Here is an 18,187-nt window from a genome sequence, read left to right on the forward strand (position 1 = left end):
TGGAGAAGATTGCTTCCCGCCAGGTTCTGGAATGCATTCTCCTTACTTTGAAAAGAACAAAAAGGTTGGGCTGCTAGGGCAGTCCAAGAAAATCTGCTCGTCTGCGTCAGGGATTGTGTAGCCACAAAGGTATCTACTTCCGCATTCTTTTTCACATATCAGTTATCTTCCCCGGCTCCAGATTTTTACTCATTCATTTTTTCGGTAATTATATACTTTCTGGTGAGCATGCTCACCTTCTCCAGGAAAGTTAGCAGGTGTAAATAAAGACACAGATAAAACCCAGGTTAAGGCTTCCCAATGACAGCCACAGCCTCGTTCAACCTGGGAGCGTGTCTCTCACGAAATGCGATTTGAAGCAAAACTTTAAAAAAAAAACAAAACACCTGGAACTGAAGGGCATTGTCACTTCCTCAGAATGTTTCTCTTTTTTCTTCTTTAGTTATGGGAACGTTGCTCATTCCCAGTAGTCTCGTAGTCACTGAGGATGAGCCCTGTAACGTTACTTGTCGCGCAGTGGGCTGGCTTCCACTCCCAGACATTGTCTGGGAGATCGGTGTTCCCGTAAGCCATTCCAGCTATTACTCCTTCCCCGAGCCTGACGACCTTCAAAGTGCAGTCAGCATCCTCACTCTCACGCCACAAGGCGATGGGACTTTAACTTGTGTGGCTAATTTGAAGGGCCTGGACGTTCACAAGTCTGCCGCTGTTAACCTTACTGTCATTGAGCCTCCTTCAGGTAAGTGAAGTCTTCTTGCTTTCTATATATAAATTATTATTTCATGCTTACATTTTATGTCATGCTACTTAATCAACAACGCCGAGCACAATTGTATGGTGACATTGATTTCAGGTAGGGGTGGTAATGAAGGCAAATTACCTGTACGATCAGCTTAATGATTGTAATTTCATCAGCTTTTAAAATTCCATCTTAAAAAGTTCTTCTCTCTTTTCTACTTATGTGTAAAAACAATTAAGCATCTCACCAGTCATTTATCATAAAACAGCATCAAGCTCAGAGACAAACACTTGAATTAAAGTGTTTTTCTCTAGATTTTACCTGTTGTCCTGATCTCATCCATCCAATCCCCTAAGCCCATGTGGAGCAAGCCCTTCTAATATTTGAGGAAGACTCTTAGGTACTCATGGATCCCTTCCAATCTCAGTGGAATTGTGATTATTTTTTTTTTAGCCCAGTAAATCCACAGTGTATTTGAAAGTATCAAGTCTATTTTATTATCTTGACTGAATGACGTAAGTTTTAAGTTTAGGTCCCCAAAAGAACCTGCTTTGGGGTCTTCAACAGAGTGAAAACTCTAACCAGGCATCTTCAAGTTGCTTGCAGAGCCTGCTGAGCTCTGAGTCTGCCTGGGCCAACTGGAAAAGTGGCTCGTGCTGCAGGGGGTGGGAGTGGGGGGTGAAGGGTGAGTTTAACCCCTTTACTGTGCAGAAGAGGAAGGGGTGCTGTCCAGCTCGTACAGCTGATGGGGTAGAGCCAGGCTAGAAGCTAGGAAGGCTTCTTTCTTGGTACAGAGCTCTTCCTACCTCCAAACATCTTAAGATCTTTCAAAGTTTGGGCAAATTACAGCTGATTCAAAGTTGAATCAAACTACAGTTGATTCTTGTTGTTCGTGGTAGTTATGTTCTATAAAGTCACTACGAACACTGAATTAGCAACTCTAGGACCATGGTTCCAGGGGAAATACAGGGTTAGCTTTCTATTAGCCTCTGGCCACAACATTCTTGTCAACCTGTCAATACACAGGAACCCTGGGTGGCCCAGTGGTTAAGAGCTTGGCTGCTAAGCAAAAGGTTCAAATTCAAATTCACCAGCCGCTCCCTGGAAACCCTATGTGGCATTTCAACTCTATCCTATAGAGTTGCTATGAGTCAGAATCCGTTTGACAGCAAAGGGTTTTATCAATACAAAACCTTGTTTTGGTGTTTCTTTTTTTTATTTAAAGATGCCTTATTTAATATATATCGCTGACTCATTAACACAGCACTCAAGACTCACGGCATTATAACTAGTGCCTGAAGGAAGCTTATCTAACACTCATGTGGTCTCCCTAAGGCACATGGCAGCCTTCTTGTGCGGAGGAACACCAGACAGAACTTCAGCACTACTCCTGGGGTGTTTTAAAAAACAAAAGCACCAACAAAAAGCACAAAAGTGCAACAACGTTGGCACTAAATAGACCAGGAGAAGGACAATTGTTTACACTGTGAGAGCTGAAACAAGAAGGCAGAGCATCACCTTCACGCAACGTGCATATCGGGTGACTCAGATTTTTCGCCACTCAAACCATGTCCACAAATGACCACAAAGGTGACCATGTATGGATTATAGGGTTACAAATAAGTGGTTTGAAATGGTCCATATTCACAAATATGGAGTCTGTGAACAATGAAGGTTGACAGTGCTAACAATGTCAACAACAATAATGATGATCTTCGCTGTGTACTGCCAAGTGCCAGGCACTGTTCTAAACACTGTTCAAATATTAACTAAATTAACCTCCACAACAGCCCTATCAGTAGATGCTATTATTCTTCCTACTTTAAAAAGTAAGGAGACAGGGGCACAGTGCTTGGAATTTTCTCATACCTCCCCCAAAACAAACAAACAAAAAAAAAACCTGCTGCTGTTGAGTAGATTCTGACTCGTAGGGAACCTACAGAACAGAGTAGAACTGTCCCATAGAGTTTCCAAGGAGTGCCTGGTGGATTTGAACTGCCGACCTTTTGGTTCACAGCAGTAGCTCTTAACCACTACACCACCAGGGTTTCCTTCTCATACCCACAGAGCTAGTAAATGGCAGAATGCAGCCCTTGCAGTCTAGATCCAGAGTCTGTTCACACGTCAACTCTGGCCACCGCTAACAGACAGTGTGAGCAGCCACTTGGGTGGTGTTGCTGTGAGCCTATGAAAAGCTATTCAGAATCTAAACTGTGGTAAGCACCAACAATTTTGTACCTTATACCACAGGGACTGATCTCTCATGCAACACAAGCTCACTCCCCCAATGTCCCCCCCCCAACTTCTTGGGGACCTACTCATGGTCAAGGATACCTGCTCATAGCAGAAATAGACAAGGGAACATTTCAGGGAGAAGGTGGAGTGATGGGTCTATAGGGAGCTGGAGACCACATGTCCCCTCTAGACAGAGAGGTGATGCCAGCTCCAACTGGTTGTTGCCAAGGAAGTTGGACTCAGTACTGCCGGATGTTCTAGTTTTTCAAGAGACTCTGGAAACCTGGGTTTATGTGAACTCTCCTGACTTTTAAATTGTAAAACAAAATGGCGCCAACCGTAAAATGGCTGGCGGCAGCGTCTGATCTCCTCTAACTTCACAAGGGGAGAGAATCACCATCAGCATCAGCCCAAGGCAGATTCCTATGAAGCGGAGGTCGGGCATACCTTCCCTCTCCAACCTTTTTAGCAGTTCTGAAACTATCCATCCACACGACACTCTACTTCTCTGCTGGGTTCGATAATTCATTACAAAGGCCACACAAAACTCACAGACAATACTCATTATGGGGTTTATTAGGGAAGTAACAGGCTGGAATTCAGGATCAGGATACAGTTCTTCTGTCAGGACAGCTTCTCGACTGTGCCTACAGGCAGGCCTCTCCCTGGTCCTCACCTTCTCAGCCCTCAGCCTCTAGGGCCTCTTAGGGGACTTGGGCTGGACCAGCCTCTGCCCTGCTTGGGCAAGTTTTTCAAAGCTCTTTAGCTCTGCCAATAAGTGCCTGGGGCACCCCACTCCACCAGTAAGCCTCAGCCTGAAGGAGCTCAACTATCTTGCTCTGTGGGTCAGCAAGCCTAGCTCCAAAGACAAGTGCCTGGAGGCATGCCACTCCACCAGGAAGACTCCTGCCTGAAGGCTCTCAGCTCTCTTGTTCTGCGGGTTAGCAGGCCCACTGTAACTGCCTTGCTCCGTGGGCTGGGAAGCTCACTGTGCTGTCTTGCACCAGCTTCTTGAAGTCTCGTGATGTTCCAGTGTTACAGCTCTCTCACTTTCTGTCTCCTGGATCTAACAAGTTCTCAGTGTGGGGACCTCAGGTCCAAAGGATGTGCTCAGCTCCCGTCTCTTCTTCTTGGTAGTAGTGAGGTTCCCCCCTTTCTGCCTCTGGGGTAGCTCATTTCAAGCCTAGTGGGATGGCAAAACTGACCAATCCCCTGGTTAGTGTTCCATGCACTTATTTGCATGATCCCACCCCCACCCACAAGGCTGCCATGCACCTTATTTCATTATTGGCAAGCTGTCCGATCCTCCTGGTGGGCCACAAGCACTTTATTTGCATAGCCCCACCAATCATTTGGTGGGAGTTACAAGACCTTGGCTAGAAAGGCCACATAAAAATGATCCATTGCGGGAGGCGGGGCCAAGATGGCTGACTAGGTAGAAGCTACCTTGGATCCCTCTTGCAACAAAGACCCGGAAAAACAAGTGAATCGATCACATACATGACAATCTACAAACCCTGACCATCAAACACAGATCTAAAGAGTTGATCTGAGTGACAGAGACTGAGAACGAACAACCACGGGGAAGCAACGACTGCTTTTGGAGCCTGGAGCCAGCGTCCCAGTCAGAAAACCTTGGTGCTGGGCTTTGGACTGGGCACAGTGGAGGTGTGCACGCCTTTCTGAGATGGTGCGAACACGGGTTGCAGCCCTAGCCCCCAGAAGTGACGCTGGGGGAAGCCCAGCCAGTGCACGCAGGCAGTGCAGTGATGCGGCTGATAGGAGGAGAAGTCACCAGGAGCAGCGACTGGTTTTGGAGCCTGGAGTGCAGTGTCCCAGCTGGGGAACCTTGGCGCTGGGCTTTGGACTGGGAGCGGAGGAATTGACCACAGCTTCTGAGACAGCACAAGCACAGGATGCAGGCCTGACCCTCAGGGGGCAATCTCTACCCAGCCAGTGCACACAGTCAACAAACCCCTCGGAAATCTCAGCTAAAACAGTCATCCCAAGCAAGATAAGTAACTTTGTCTATATTCCGGGGTGCTACTCTCTCCTATTTATCTGAACCCTTCCCTCCCCTTCCCAGGTGGCTTCATGAACATTGGAATTTCCTGAGCCAGAGAGTGAAGTGCCCTGTGGTTTTTCTTTCTTTTTTTCTTTTTGGTCTTTTCCTAACCCATTCTCCTGGCCTGAGAGAAGCAGCTACAAAAAACCCAGGGACCAAAAATCCTTCCCTAATTGCACTAAAAACACAGAACCAGCTCCAGCCAAATATATGTGATCCACAGTCTTGGGCTTTCATCCCTACAGGGAACAAGGTGGCTATTATAATGCAAAGGCAATTCTGATAGGGATCTGACTGTAATTGTTTTAGCGGATTACTGGAAAGACAATTTTCCCAGGGGAACTGAGGGCTGAAGCTCCCCCCAGACAACCTAGCCTCCTGCCTTAGGGGTCTAAGGAGGGTGACACCTACCAATCTGTAGAGGTACTTGCATTGGGGGCCTAAGGTACAGCTGCAGAGCCCACCCACCAAATGCTGTAGGAATACAGACACACCTACCTCACTGGCACTCGGGGGAAACCTGTCAGTATCCTGCACCCCCCAGAGTGTGAACCCCTGCTGCTACTAGAATCTGGTGCACACAGCTATCACCACTACTTCTCTAGGTGGATAGGTGACAGTCTGCACCACACACTTGATGACCCCAAATCAGATTCTACTCAAGAATAGTGAATGGACTCTTAGGCTTATATATCTGGTAACAGCCCAAACCAGCTGGTAATAGGACATAAGTGATTCAAGGGCTACAGCAATCAAGACAGCGCAACCTAGTAGCCCATCTACGTATATTGAAAGAAAACAAAACAAGGTAAGACTCAGTGAGCAAATATAGAATAAATCACTACAATATCTTAGAGATGGCTCGGAGACAGCAGTCGATATCAAACCACATAAAGAAGCAGACCATGATTGCTTCTACAACTCCCCAAACTAAAGAATCAAAATCTTTCCCAAATGAAGATACAATCCTGGAATTGCCAGATGCAGAATATAAAAAGCTAATTTACAGAATGCTTCAAGATATCAGGGATGACCTCAGAAATGAAATCAGGCAATCTACAGAAAAAGCCAGGGAACACGCTGATAAAGCAGTTGAAGAACTCAAAAAGATTATTCAAGAACATAGTGGAAAAATTAATAAGCTGCAAGAATCTATAGAGAGACAGCATTCAGAAATCCAAAAGATTAACAGTAAAATTACAGAATTAGACAACTCAATTTTTTTATAGGAAGTCAGAGGAGCAGATTCAAGCAACTGGAATGCAGGGTGGGGGATCTGGAGGACAAGGGAATTGACACCAATATAGCTGAAAAAAAATTCGATAAAAAAATTAAAAAAAAAAGGAAGAAACCCTAAGAATCATGTGGGACTCTATCAAGAAGAATAACTTGCGTGTGATCGGAGTCCCAGAACAGGGAGGGATAACAGAAAACACAGAGAGAATAGATGAAGATCTGTTGGCAGAAAACTTCCCTGACATCATGAAAGATGAAAGGATATCTATCCAAGATGCTCATCGAACCCCATTTAAGATTGATCCAAAAAGAAAATCACCAAGACATACTATCATCAAACTTGCCAAAACCAAAGCTAAAGAGAAAATTTCAAAAGCAGCCAGGGATAAAAGAAAGGTCTCCTACAAAGGAGAATCAATAAGAATAAGTTCAGACTACTCAGCAGAAACCATGCAGTCAAGAAGGCAATGGGATGACATATATAGAGCACTGAAGGAGAAAAACCGCCAGCCAAGGATCATATATCCAGCAAAACTCTCTCTGAAATATGAAGGCGAAATTAAGACATTTACAGATAAACACAAGCTTAGAGAATTTGCAGAAACCAAACCAAAGCTACAAGAAATACTAAAGGAAATTGTTTGGTCAGAAAACCAGTAATATCAGATACCAGCACAACACAAGGTCACAGAACAGAACATTCTGATATCAACTCAAATAGGGAAATCACAAAAACAAATTAAGATTAATTTTAAAAAGAAAAAAACGCTCAAAACAGGGAATCATTGAAGTCAATATGTAAAAGATCACAGTAATCAAAAAGAGGGACTAAATACAGGTGGCATAGAACTGCCATATGGAGAGGAAAACAAGGCGATATAGGACAATACAAGTTAGGTTTTTACTTAGAAAAATAGGGGTAAATATTAAGGTAACCACAGAGAGGTATAACAACTCCATAACTCATAAAAACCAAGAAAAACATAACGACTCAGCAAACATAAAGTCAAATACTATGAAAATGAGGAACACACAATTTACAAAGAAAAATGTCTCAGCACAAAAACGTAAGTGGAAAAATGAAATTGTCAACAACACACATAAAAAGGCAGCAAAATGACAGCACTAAAAACATACTTATCTACAATTACGCTGAATGTAAATGGACTAAACGCACCAATAAAGAGACAGAGAGTCTCAGACTGGATAAAGAAACACGATCCGTCTATATGGTGCCTACAAGAGACACACCTTAGACTTAGAGACACAAACAAACTAAAACTCAAAGGATGGAAAAAAAATATCTCAAGCAAACAACAAGCAGAAAACAGCAGGGGTAGCAATATTAATTTCTGACAAAAAAGACTTTTAAAGTTAAATCCACCACAAAGGATAAAGGACACTACATAATGATTAAAGGGACAATTTACCAGGAAGATATAACCATATTAAATATTTATGCACCCAATGACAGGGCTGCAAGATACATAAAACAAACTTTAACAAAACTGAAAAGTGAGATAGACACCTCCACAATTATAGTAGGAGACTTCAACACACCACTTTCGGAGAAGGACAGGACTTCCAGTAAGAAGCTCAATAGTGACATGGAAGACCTAATTGCCACAATCAACTAACTTGGCCTCATAGACTTATACAGAACACTCCACCCAACTGCTGCAAAGTATACTTTTTTTTTCTAGCGCACATGGAACATTCTCTAGTATAGACCACATATTAGGTCATAAAACAAACCTTTGCAGAATCCAAAACATCGAAATATTACAAAGCATTTTCTCAGACCACAAGACCATAAAAGTGGAAATCAATAACAGAAAAATTAGGGAAAAGAAATCAAATACTTGGAAAATGAACAATACCCTGCTCAGAAAAGACTGGGTTATAGAAGACATTAAGGAGGGAATAAAGAAATTCATAGAATGCAATGAGAATGAAAACACTTCCTATCAAAACCTCTGGGACACAGCAAAAGCAGTGCTCAGAGGTCAATTTATATCGATAAATGCACACATACAAAAAGAAGAAAGAGCCAAAATCAGAGAACTGTCCCTACAACTTGAACAAATAGAAACTGAGCAACAAAAGAATCCATCAGGCACCAGAAGAAAACAAATAATAAAAATTAGAGCTGAACTAAATGAATTAGAGAACAGAAAAACAATTGAAAGAATTAACAAAGCCAAAAGCTGGTTCTTTGAAAAAATTAACAAAATTGATAAACCATTGGCCAGACTGACTAAAGAAAAACAGGAAAGGAAACAAATAACCCGAATAAGAAACGAGATGGGCCACATCACAACAGACCCATCTGAAATTAAAAGAATCATATCAGATTATTATGAAAAATTGTACTCTAACAAATTTGCAAACCTAGAAGAAATGGATGAATTCCTGGAAAAACACTACCTACCTAAACTAACACAATCAGAAGTAGAACAACTAAATAGACCCATAACAAAAAAAGGGATTGAAACGGTAATCAAAAAACTCCCAACAAAAAAAAGCCCTGGCCCAGACGGCTTTACTGCAGAGTTCTACCAAACTTTCAGAGAAGAGTTAACACCACTACTACTAAAGGTATTTCAAAGCATAGAAAATGATGGAATACTACCTAACTCATTCTATGAAGCCACCACATCCCTGATGCCAAAACCAGGTAAAGACATCATAAAAAAAAGAAAATTACAGACCTATATCCCTCATGAACATGGATGCAAAAATCCTCAACAAAATTATAGCCTACAGAATTCAACAACATATCAAAAAAATAATCCACCACGACCAAGTGGGATTTATACCAGGTTTTTTATGCAAGGCTGGTTTAATATTAGAAAAACCATTAATGTAATCCACCATATAAATAAAACAAAAGATAAAAACCACATGATCTTATCAATTGATGCAGAAAAGGCATTTGACAAAGTCCAACGACCATTCATGATAAAAACTCTCAGCAAAACTGGAATTGAAGGAAAATTCCTCAACATAATAAAGGGCATCTGTACAAAGCCAACAACCAACATCACTCTAAATGGAGAGAGCCTGAAAGCCTTTCCCCTGAGAACGGGAACCAGACAAGGATGCCCTTTATCACCGTTCTTATTCAACATTGTGCTAGAGGTCCTAGCCAGAGCAATTAGGCTAGACAAAGAAATAAAGGGCATCCCGATTGGCAAGGAGGAAGTAAAATTATCTCTATTTGCAGATGACATGATCTTATACACAGAAAACCCTAAGGAATCCTCCAGAAAACTACTGAAACTAATACAAGAGTTCAGCAGAGCATCAGGATAAAAGATAAACATAGAAAAATCAGTTGGATTCCTCTACATCAACAAAAAGAACATCGAAGAGGAAATAACCAAATCAATACTATTCACAGTAGCCCCCAAGAAGATAAAATACTTAGGAATAAATCTTCCAAAGATGTAAAAGACCTATACAAAGAAAACTACAAAGTACTAGTGCAAGAAACTAAAAAGGACCTGCTTAAGTGGAAAAAACATACCTTGCTCATGGATAGGAAGACTTAACATAGTAAAAATGTCTATTCTACCAAAAGCCATCTATACATACAATGCACTTCCGATCCAAATTCCAATGACATTTTTTAATGTGATAGAGAAACAAATCACCAACTTCATATGGAGGGGAAAGAAGCCTCAGATCAGTAAAGCATTACTGAAAAAGAAGAAGAAAGTGGGAGGCCTCACTCTACCTGATTTTAGAACATATTATGCAGCCACAGTAGTCAAAACAGCCTGGTACTGGTACAACAACAGGCACATAGACCAATGGAACAGAATTGAGAACCCAGATACAAATCCATCCACATATGAGCAGATGATATTTGACAAAGGCCCCGTGTCAGTTAACTGGGGAAAAGTAGTATTTTTAACAAATGGTCCTGGCATAACTGGATATCCATTTGCAAAAAAATGAAACAGGACCCATACCTCACACCATGCACAAAAACTAACTCCAAGTGGATCAAAGACCTGAAAATAAAGACTAAAACGATAAAGATCATGGAAGAAAAAATAGGGACAACCTTAGGAGCCCTAATACAAGGCATAAACAGAATACAAAACATTGCCAAAAATGACGAAGAGAAACCAGATAACTGGGAGCTCCTAAAAATCAAACACCTATGCTCATCTAAAGACTTCACCAATAGAGTAAAAAGACCACCTACAGATTGGGAAAGAATTTTCAGCTATGACTTCTCCGACCAGCGCCTGATCTCTAAAATCTATATGATTCTGTTAAAACTCAACCACAAAAAGACAAACAACCCAATCAAGAAGTGGGCAAAGGATATGAACACGCACTTCACTAAAGAAGATATTCAGGCAGCCAACAGATACACGAGAAAATGCTCTCGATCATTAGCCATTAGAGAAATGCAAATTAAAACTACGATGAGATTCCATCTCACTCCAACAAGGCTGGCATTAATCCAAAAAACACAAAATAATAAATGTTGGAGAGGCTGTGGAGAGATTGGAACTCTTATACACTGCTGGTGGGATTGTAAAATGGTACAACCACTTTGGAAATCTATCTGGCGTTTTCTTAAAAAGTTAGAAATAGAACTACCATCCAACCCAGAAATCCCACTCCTCGGAATATACCGTACAGAAATAAGAGCCTTTACACGAACATATATATGCACACCCATGTTTATTGCAGCTCTGTTTACAATAGCAAAAAGCTGGAAGCAACGAAGGTGTCCATCAATGGATGAATGGTTAAATAAATTGTGGTATATTCACACAATGGAATACTATGCATCCATAAAGAACAGTGACGAATCTTTGAAACATTTCATAACATGGAGGAACCTGGGAGGCATTATGCTGAGTGAAATTAGTCAGAGGCAAAAGGACAAATATTGTATAAGACCACTATTATAAGATCTTGAGAAATAGTATAAACTGAGAAGAACACATACTTTTGTGGTTACGGGGTGGGGAGGGAGGGAGAGTGGGAGAGGGTTACTTACTGATTAGTTAGTAGCTAAGAACGACTTTAGGTGAAGGGAAGGACAATACTCAATACACGGAAGGACAGCTCAACTGGACTGGACCAAAAGCAAAGAAGTTTCCAGGATAAACTGCATGCTTCAAAGGTCAGCGGAGCAAGGGCTGGGGTTTGGGGACTATGGCTTAAGGAGACTTCTAAGTCAATTGGCAAAATAATTCTATTATGAAAACGTTCTGCATCCCACTTTGAAATGAGGCGTCTGGGGTCTTAAATGCTAACAAGTGGCCATCTAAGGTGCATCAATTGGTCTCAACCCACTTCGATGAAAGGAGAATGAAGAACACCAAGGTCACACGATAACTCTGAGCCCAAGAGACAGAAAGGGCCACATGAACCAGAGACTTACATCATCCTGAGACCAGAAGAACTAGATGGTGCCCGGCCACAACCGATGACTGCCCTGACAGGGAGCACAACAGAGAACCCCTGAGGGAGCAGGAGATCAGTGGGATAAAAAATGCAGACCCCAAATTCTCATAAAAAGACCAGACTTAATGGTCTGACTGAGACTAGAGGAATCCCGGCTGTCATGGTCCCCAAACCTTCTGTTGGCCCAGGACAGGAACCATTCCCGAAGACAACTCATCAGACATGGAAGGGACTGGACAAGGGGTAGGGGAGAGATGCTGATGAAGAGTGAGCTACTTGTATCAGGTGGACAATTGAGACTGTGTTGGCATCTCCTGTCTGGAGAGGAGATAGGAGGGTAGAGAGGGTTAGAAACTGGCAAAATTGTCACTAAAGGAGAGACTGGAAGGAGGGAGCGGGCTGACTCATTAGTGGGAGAGTAAGTGGGAGTATGTAGTAAGGTGTATATAAACTTACATGTGACAGACTGACTTGATTTGTAAACTTTCACTTAAAGCACAATAAAAATTATTTAAAAAAAAAAAAAAGATCCATTGCACTGCATAAATGTTGGCAACTAAGTGAACATTTTTGCAACTCTTCAGGCCAGGAAAAACAGTAGGGGATTAGCACTGCCCATTTGCCAATCCCTGCTGTAAAGTTTCTTTTTAAAAAATGGGCCAAAACTCAGCTAGTCTTGGGTCAGTGGAAACAGTCAAATGAAATGGTACTGCAAGAGTCAAAATTTATTGAAAAGAAAAACAACTCAGCCATTTTTTTTCTAAACTGAATGGAGTAAAATCTACTACAAGGGTCTCTCCTCTTTTTCTCTCATTTGGAAGGTTCTGGGAGGCCCTTTTTTCTGGAGTAATAAAGAACAATAGAGCCAGCCACTTGTTGGGGTAGCCTTTGCCTCTTCTGCTTATTTCTCATGGGCATTTGTGTACCTGCTGCTGAAGTGGCCCATGGGTTTGCTGCTCCAGAGAAGCTTAGACTTGGTTTCAGTGGCTATCAAGGCTTTTGCAGTAAATGATACAGAAATTTTTGTTCCTTTGGTTTTAAGTCAAGGTTAGTTTTTTTTAGTTCATTAAATTCAACAGTATTCCATACAAAGACTATATGTGAAGATAAAGCTAGAATTCAAACCTAGTTTTCTCTTTCCCGCCTATTATTTTGAATAATTAAAAACCTTTATAAAAGTTGCAAGAATAGAGCAGTGAATACCCATATACCTTCACCTACCAGTTATCAGTTATTGTTGAGTCAGTTCTGATTCATGGTGACCCCACGTATATGCCCCTTGGTGGTGTAAATAGTTAATGCTCTCAACTACTAGCCACAAGCTTTGAGATTCTAGTCTACCCAGAGGTGCCTTGGAAGAAAGGCCTGGCAATCTACTTCCGAAAAAATCACTCACTACAACTCAGTGGAGCACAGTTCTACTGTGACACGCACAGGCCACCATAAGTCATGATACTTTTACTCGGATATACCAAATGTTAACATTTGGCTATTTGCTTTCTCTCTTTCAGCTTTTTTTTTTTTTCTCTACTGTTTGAGAGTTAGTTGGGAACATTATGACACTTTATTCCTAAATACTTTAGCATATATATCATAAAAATAAGACCATTCATTATACATAAGCCCCATGTAATTGGAAGTCAGGAAACTTAACGTTCTGCAATACTATTATATAATATACTGTGCATATTCATATCTCCCCAGTTGTTCTAAGAATATCCTTTGTAGATCTTTTCTTTCCTAAGAAAACATTTAATCAAAGGTCATTTATTGCATTTGGCTGTCATCTTTAGTATCCTTTAATCTAGAATGGTTCCTTCCTTTCGTCTTTCCAGATACAGACATTTTTGAAGGGCTCAGGCCATTTTTGCAAAATGCCCCTAGGTCAGGAGTTGTCTGAGTTTTTCCAGCATCCTTTGATGGCAGGACATAGGTGATGTTGTGTGGGCACATGAGACCAATTTGCTCTGTCATGGTAACATTAAGCTTGGTCATTCGGTTAAGTCGTCGTTCCCAGATTTCCCCATCGTGAAGGTCTACTTTTTTTTGCCTTTATAAATAATACAAAATCTATGGATGCTGGGTGAATATCCTTTTTCCCAACTGTTTTTCACCTAATAATTTTTGCACCTATTGATAAGTCATAGCCTGAATCAATTGTTTCTATGGGTTGTAAAAGTGATTTTCTGCATCTTTCATTCTTTTTATATTTATTAGTTGACACTTCTGTAAAGAAGGGTCTTCCTGCTCCTTTTATTCCTTTTCTTCCCCCCGCTCCCTTTCCTTCCTTCTTTTCTCTCTCTCTATCAACACTTATGAACTCATTTTCAGTATGAACTCATTTTTATTCAATGCATTATTATCTGTGTCTGCCATTAAGTGTTTTGACGCTTAGATGGCATTAGATCTGGCCAATGGGAAGCCCTTCAAGTTGGCTCTTGTGTCCTTTTGATATATCCTCATTAGTTTTTCAACAGTTGGTGCAATAAGATGTTCCAGACTCACTCTTCACTTTCCCTGTCCCAGCCTGAGGTCCCTGGTGGTGCAAACAGTTTGTGCTCGACCACTAATCAAAAGGTTGGTGGTTCAAACTCAATCAGCCGCTCTGTGGAAGAAAAGCTTGGTGACCTGCTTCCGTAAAGATTACAGTCCAGAAAACCTATGGATCTCAGTTCTAATCTGTAACATGTGGGGTCACTAGGAGTTGGAATTGACTCGATGGCAACTGTTTTATTTTTTTGTCTCAGCCTGGAATCGGCCATTACTCTAAGGAGCCACCCCAGCTTGCCTTTAAGCTACTTAGATATGATCAAATATAGTCCAGGCTTTGAAAGGGAAGATTTGCAAAAATTGCATTAGCACCAAATGGCATGAAATTGACTGCTCAAACCCCCATCCTAACAAGTAATAATGCAGCAAAGAGCCCTGACCTGAAGGCTGGTGCCCTATAGAAATGGATTCTAGAGAGTAACACGCCTGCAAATTATTTCTTTGCTTTCCCTGGATCGGATTTAATTCCGCTGAATTCTTCTTAGTCAAGGAGTAGCGAAGTGAGCAGGCTTAATTATGGCAGCTGGAGTGGGAGGGCTCTGGAGAGGAATGCGCCGTGGGTGCGTAGCAATGAGTTGTACTTTATTGGGCTCATTTGGAAAAGGGTAATTTGTTTCTAAATTATTCATCAAGACCCAGAGCAGCTGGTGGCTGGCTGCATGGTGTGTGTTTTATGCAACTTTTAGTAGCTGCAGACCTCATTATGCCCTTGGCCAGCAGTGCTCGGTTGAGGAGCTGGTGACTACAAGGCTTTGAGGAGCGCAGCTGGGTTTGCAGAGAGCTGAGCGTTAATGAGGCTGTACCATGTTCAGGTCCCTTCACAAGGATTGATAAACATCAGTCCTGCCTCCCATTTCCTAAAAGTGCAAGGAATTTGTTTTCGTTTCTGGGATGTTCTCTTTAAGGCACTGAAAGAAGAATACTGGTTTGGAAACCTTAGGTCACATGAGCGCCTTCTAGAATTCTAGCAATTGCAGTTTATAACCTTAATTTAGTGACGTGACGATTTTGGGGGGCAGAGAAAAGCGGTGGGAGTGATGCGTCCTGGGTCTTCGCTCTGGCACTAATTGTATGAGTTGGGGCAAGTCACTGACCTTCAGGGGTCCATTGTTTGCTTGTAAAATAAGGGCAAGAAGAATAGAGCAGTGACGCTCTCTCCTGGCTGTGTGACCGAGGCGTCGGGGGAGTCCTAACACATATAACATGTATACACATGCCTCACCCCAGAGATCCTGATTTAATTGGCCTGAGTGGGACCTGGAAATTGGCATTTAAATTTTTTTTTTTTTTTATCGTGGTAAAATATATATAACATAAAATTTGTCCTCTTAACCATTTTTAAGTGTACACTTCAAGGACATCAATTACATTCCTTATGTTGTATAACCATCACCGTTATCTATTTCCAAAATTGTTCCACCACCCCGAATAGAAACTCTGTACCCATTAGGCAATAACTTCTCCCACCTCTCCCCAGCCCCAGGTAACCACTAATCTACTTTGGTCTTTACACACTTGCCTATTCTAGATATTTCCTGTAAGTGGGATCTTACAATACTTGTCCTCTTGTGACTGACTTATTTCACTTAGCAGGATGTTTTCAAGCTTCTACCAAGTGGTTGCACGCATTAGGACTTCATTTCTCTTTATGGGTGAATAATATTCCATTGTATGGATTATCACATTTGGTTTTTCCGTTCATCTCTTGATGGGCACTTGGGTTGTTTCCCCCTTTTGGCTACTATGCATGATACTGCAGTGAACATTGGTGTACAAGTATTCGTTTGAGTCCCTGTTTTTTCAGTATGTACCTAGGAATGGAATTCCTGGGTCATATGGTAGTTCTATGTTTAGCTTTTTGAGAGACCACCAAACTTGTCTTCCAGAGTGGCTGCAGGAATTGGCGTTTTTAAAATAACAGTCTACATTATCTTAACGGGGCTGAGATTGGGGGCTTTTAGGCTAAAAAACCCAAAGGATTTGCCTCCTAATCCAGCTTCATCTTGTGCTACTATCCACATAGGCTTGGATACCAGATAGCCTAGGTTCAGATCCCAGCTTGCCTGCTCACCAGCTGTGTGACTTTGGGCAAATGACTTAACCTCTCTGTGCCTCAGTTTTCTCACACCTAATTTTTTTTTTTTCTTTTTTAATTTATGGGGCTGCTACTGGTGTGAGAAGTAAGTGGTATAAAACTCCTAAAGCACTTCAGGGAGCCTCTGACCCAGAGTACATACCGTAGAAGAGCGAGCAACTATCAGCATTTAGTTTACTGATCCAGAGATCCCCTTCATTCCCTCTAGCTGGCCCAGGAACACGGTTTGCACATGTTGGTGGTGGCATTTTGTATTAATATAGCTGTTTTCAAGAAATTCTATGCAGCCTTTAAAACTCTAGGCATCCGTTTGAGAGCACGTGGGAATACTATTTTCCTTTTCTTCATAGATGGGAAAAGGGCAGTTTCGAGGCTGAGATTAAAGTCACAGAGTCAATTCAGTAATGCAGTCCTAATGTGCGTACAGTTTTGTGAAGGAACATAGGGAGGAAGGCAAATGGCGTTGAACTTCCTTAGTCACTGTTTGTGGCTTACTCATGGTATAGTATCCTCCTCCTCTCTAGCCGTTTGCTATTCACCTTGAATCACACACCCCTGTACCTTCCACTGGGGAACAAGTTGGTGGCTACCTTTGGACTCTCTGAAAATATATTAATTTCTTAGAAGATCTGGATTGTATCTTCCCCAGGACGACGATTTCCGAACATGGCAGAATGGGAAAACATGAATCAGAAGAGCTGGGGTTTCCTTGAACAATTTTTTTTTATCTTATCGCCCTGAGTAGCTTATCCACACAACGAAGGGGTTAGGTTATTGACTGAAGCATTCTGAACGAGGTTCTGTGTTTTCTGTTCAACGTCACAGTTTCTGATGTATTGCTGTATGACTGTTATTTATTTTTCTTAAATCTATGTGAGTATACTCACTTAAAAAATTAGTCTCATATTAAACCAAACTATCTATGTTTTGGAGGTCCCTGGGTGGTGTAGCTGATTCGTGCTTGACTGCGAACCTAAAGGTTGGCAGCTCAAACCCACCCAATAGCTACATGGAAGAATGGCCTGGTGATCTAATTCTATAAAAATTATAGCCAAGAAAACTCTATGGAGGAGTTCTACTCTGTAACACATGGGGTTGCCGTGAGTCAGAATTGACGTGACAGCAATGGGTTTGTTTATGTGTGTTTGTGTGTGCAGTATGTGTTAAATTAAAAATTACCATTAAAGGAAGAAAGTGTCACCCGTGTGTCTTCAGTACCATTTCATGCCTTCTCCTGGTGCATGCATCGCGGGGTCACAGCAAATAGGAAGTGAAAGAGCAAAGGATGGGCTACCTGACACCAATTTTTGTTACAGCCAGAACAGGGAGTTTTAAGTGAGAGCTGTATTTCTTTCCTAAAGTTGGTGTCTGCATAAGGAACAAGAGAGGCGGTGAGACCCCTCTATTACCTAATCCCTTTCTTGATTCAGTTTCCAACCCTGCAAGGGGGCCCTCCCTTCCTTTAAACAGGCACTCCCTGAGGACAAAGTGTGCTGTCTCTGTATCAGAGCAGAGGAAAGGTTGTTGGGTTAAGACTTGGTTGGCAGGGGGTTGGCGTGCTAATTGCTTTCTCAAGCAGAGGAGGAAAAGGCCACTGATAGGGAGTATCTATCTGAGTAGGTCAAACGAGCATGTTGTCTTAGACCAGTAAGAATTTCAAGCTTATCTCTTAAATTTGAGGGCAACCCTTATGTTTAACCTCTGCTGGCTCCCTGATTATGAAAACTAATATTTGCAAACTTTAGTTTGTAAAAGAGTTCACCACACTGAATTGAGGATGACCGCAGAAATCTCCAACATAGGCGTTGTAGCTTAGGGCTCTCAGCACTTT

General features: G+C 41.8%; 1 protein-coding gene across 1 annotated transcript in view; it reads left to right on the forward strand.

Moving 5' to 3' along the window:
• IGSF5 (immunoglobulin superfamily member 5) overlaps positions 1 to 18,187 on the forward strand; it is a 66,416-nt gene that overhangs the window by 22,159 nt on the left and 26,070 nt on the right. Inside the window, exon 4 of the mRNA XM_010598690.3 lies at positions 443 to 739. Coding sequence (XP_010596992.1) covers positions 443 to 739 — 297 coding nt within the window. The remainder of the gene's footprint in view (positions 1 to 442; positions 740 to 18,187) is intronic.

This window comes from Loxodonta africana, chromosome 2 (assembly GCF_030014295.1).
Source record: "Loxodonta africana isolate mLoxAfr1 chromosome 2, mLoxAfr1.hap2, whole genome shotgun sequence".
Lineage (NCBI taxonomy): Eukaryota > Metazoa > Chordata > Mammalia > Proboscidea > Elephantidae > Loxodonta > Loxodonta africana.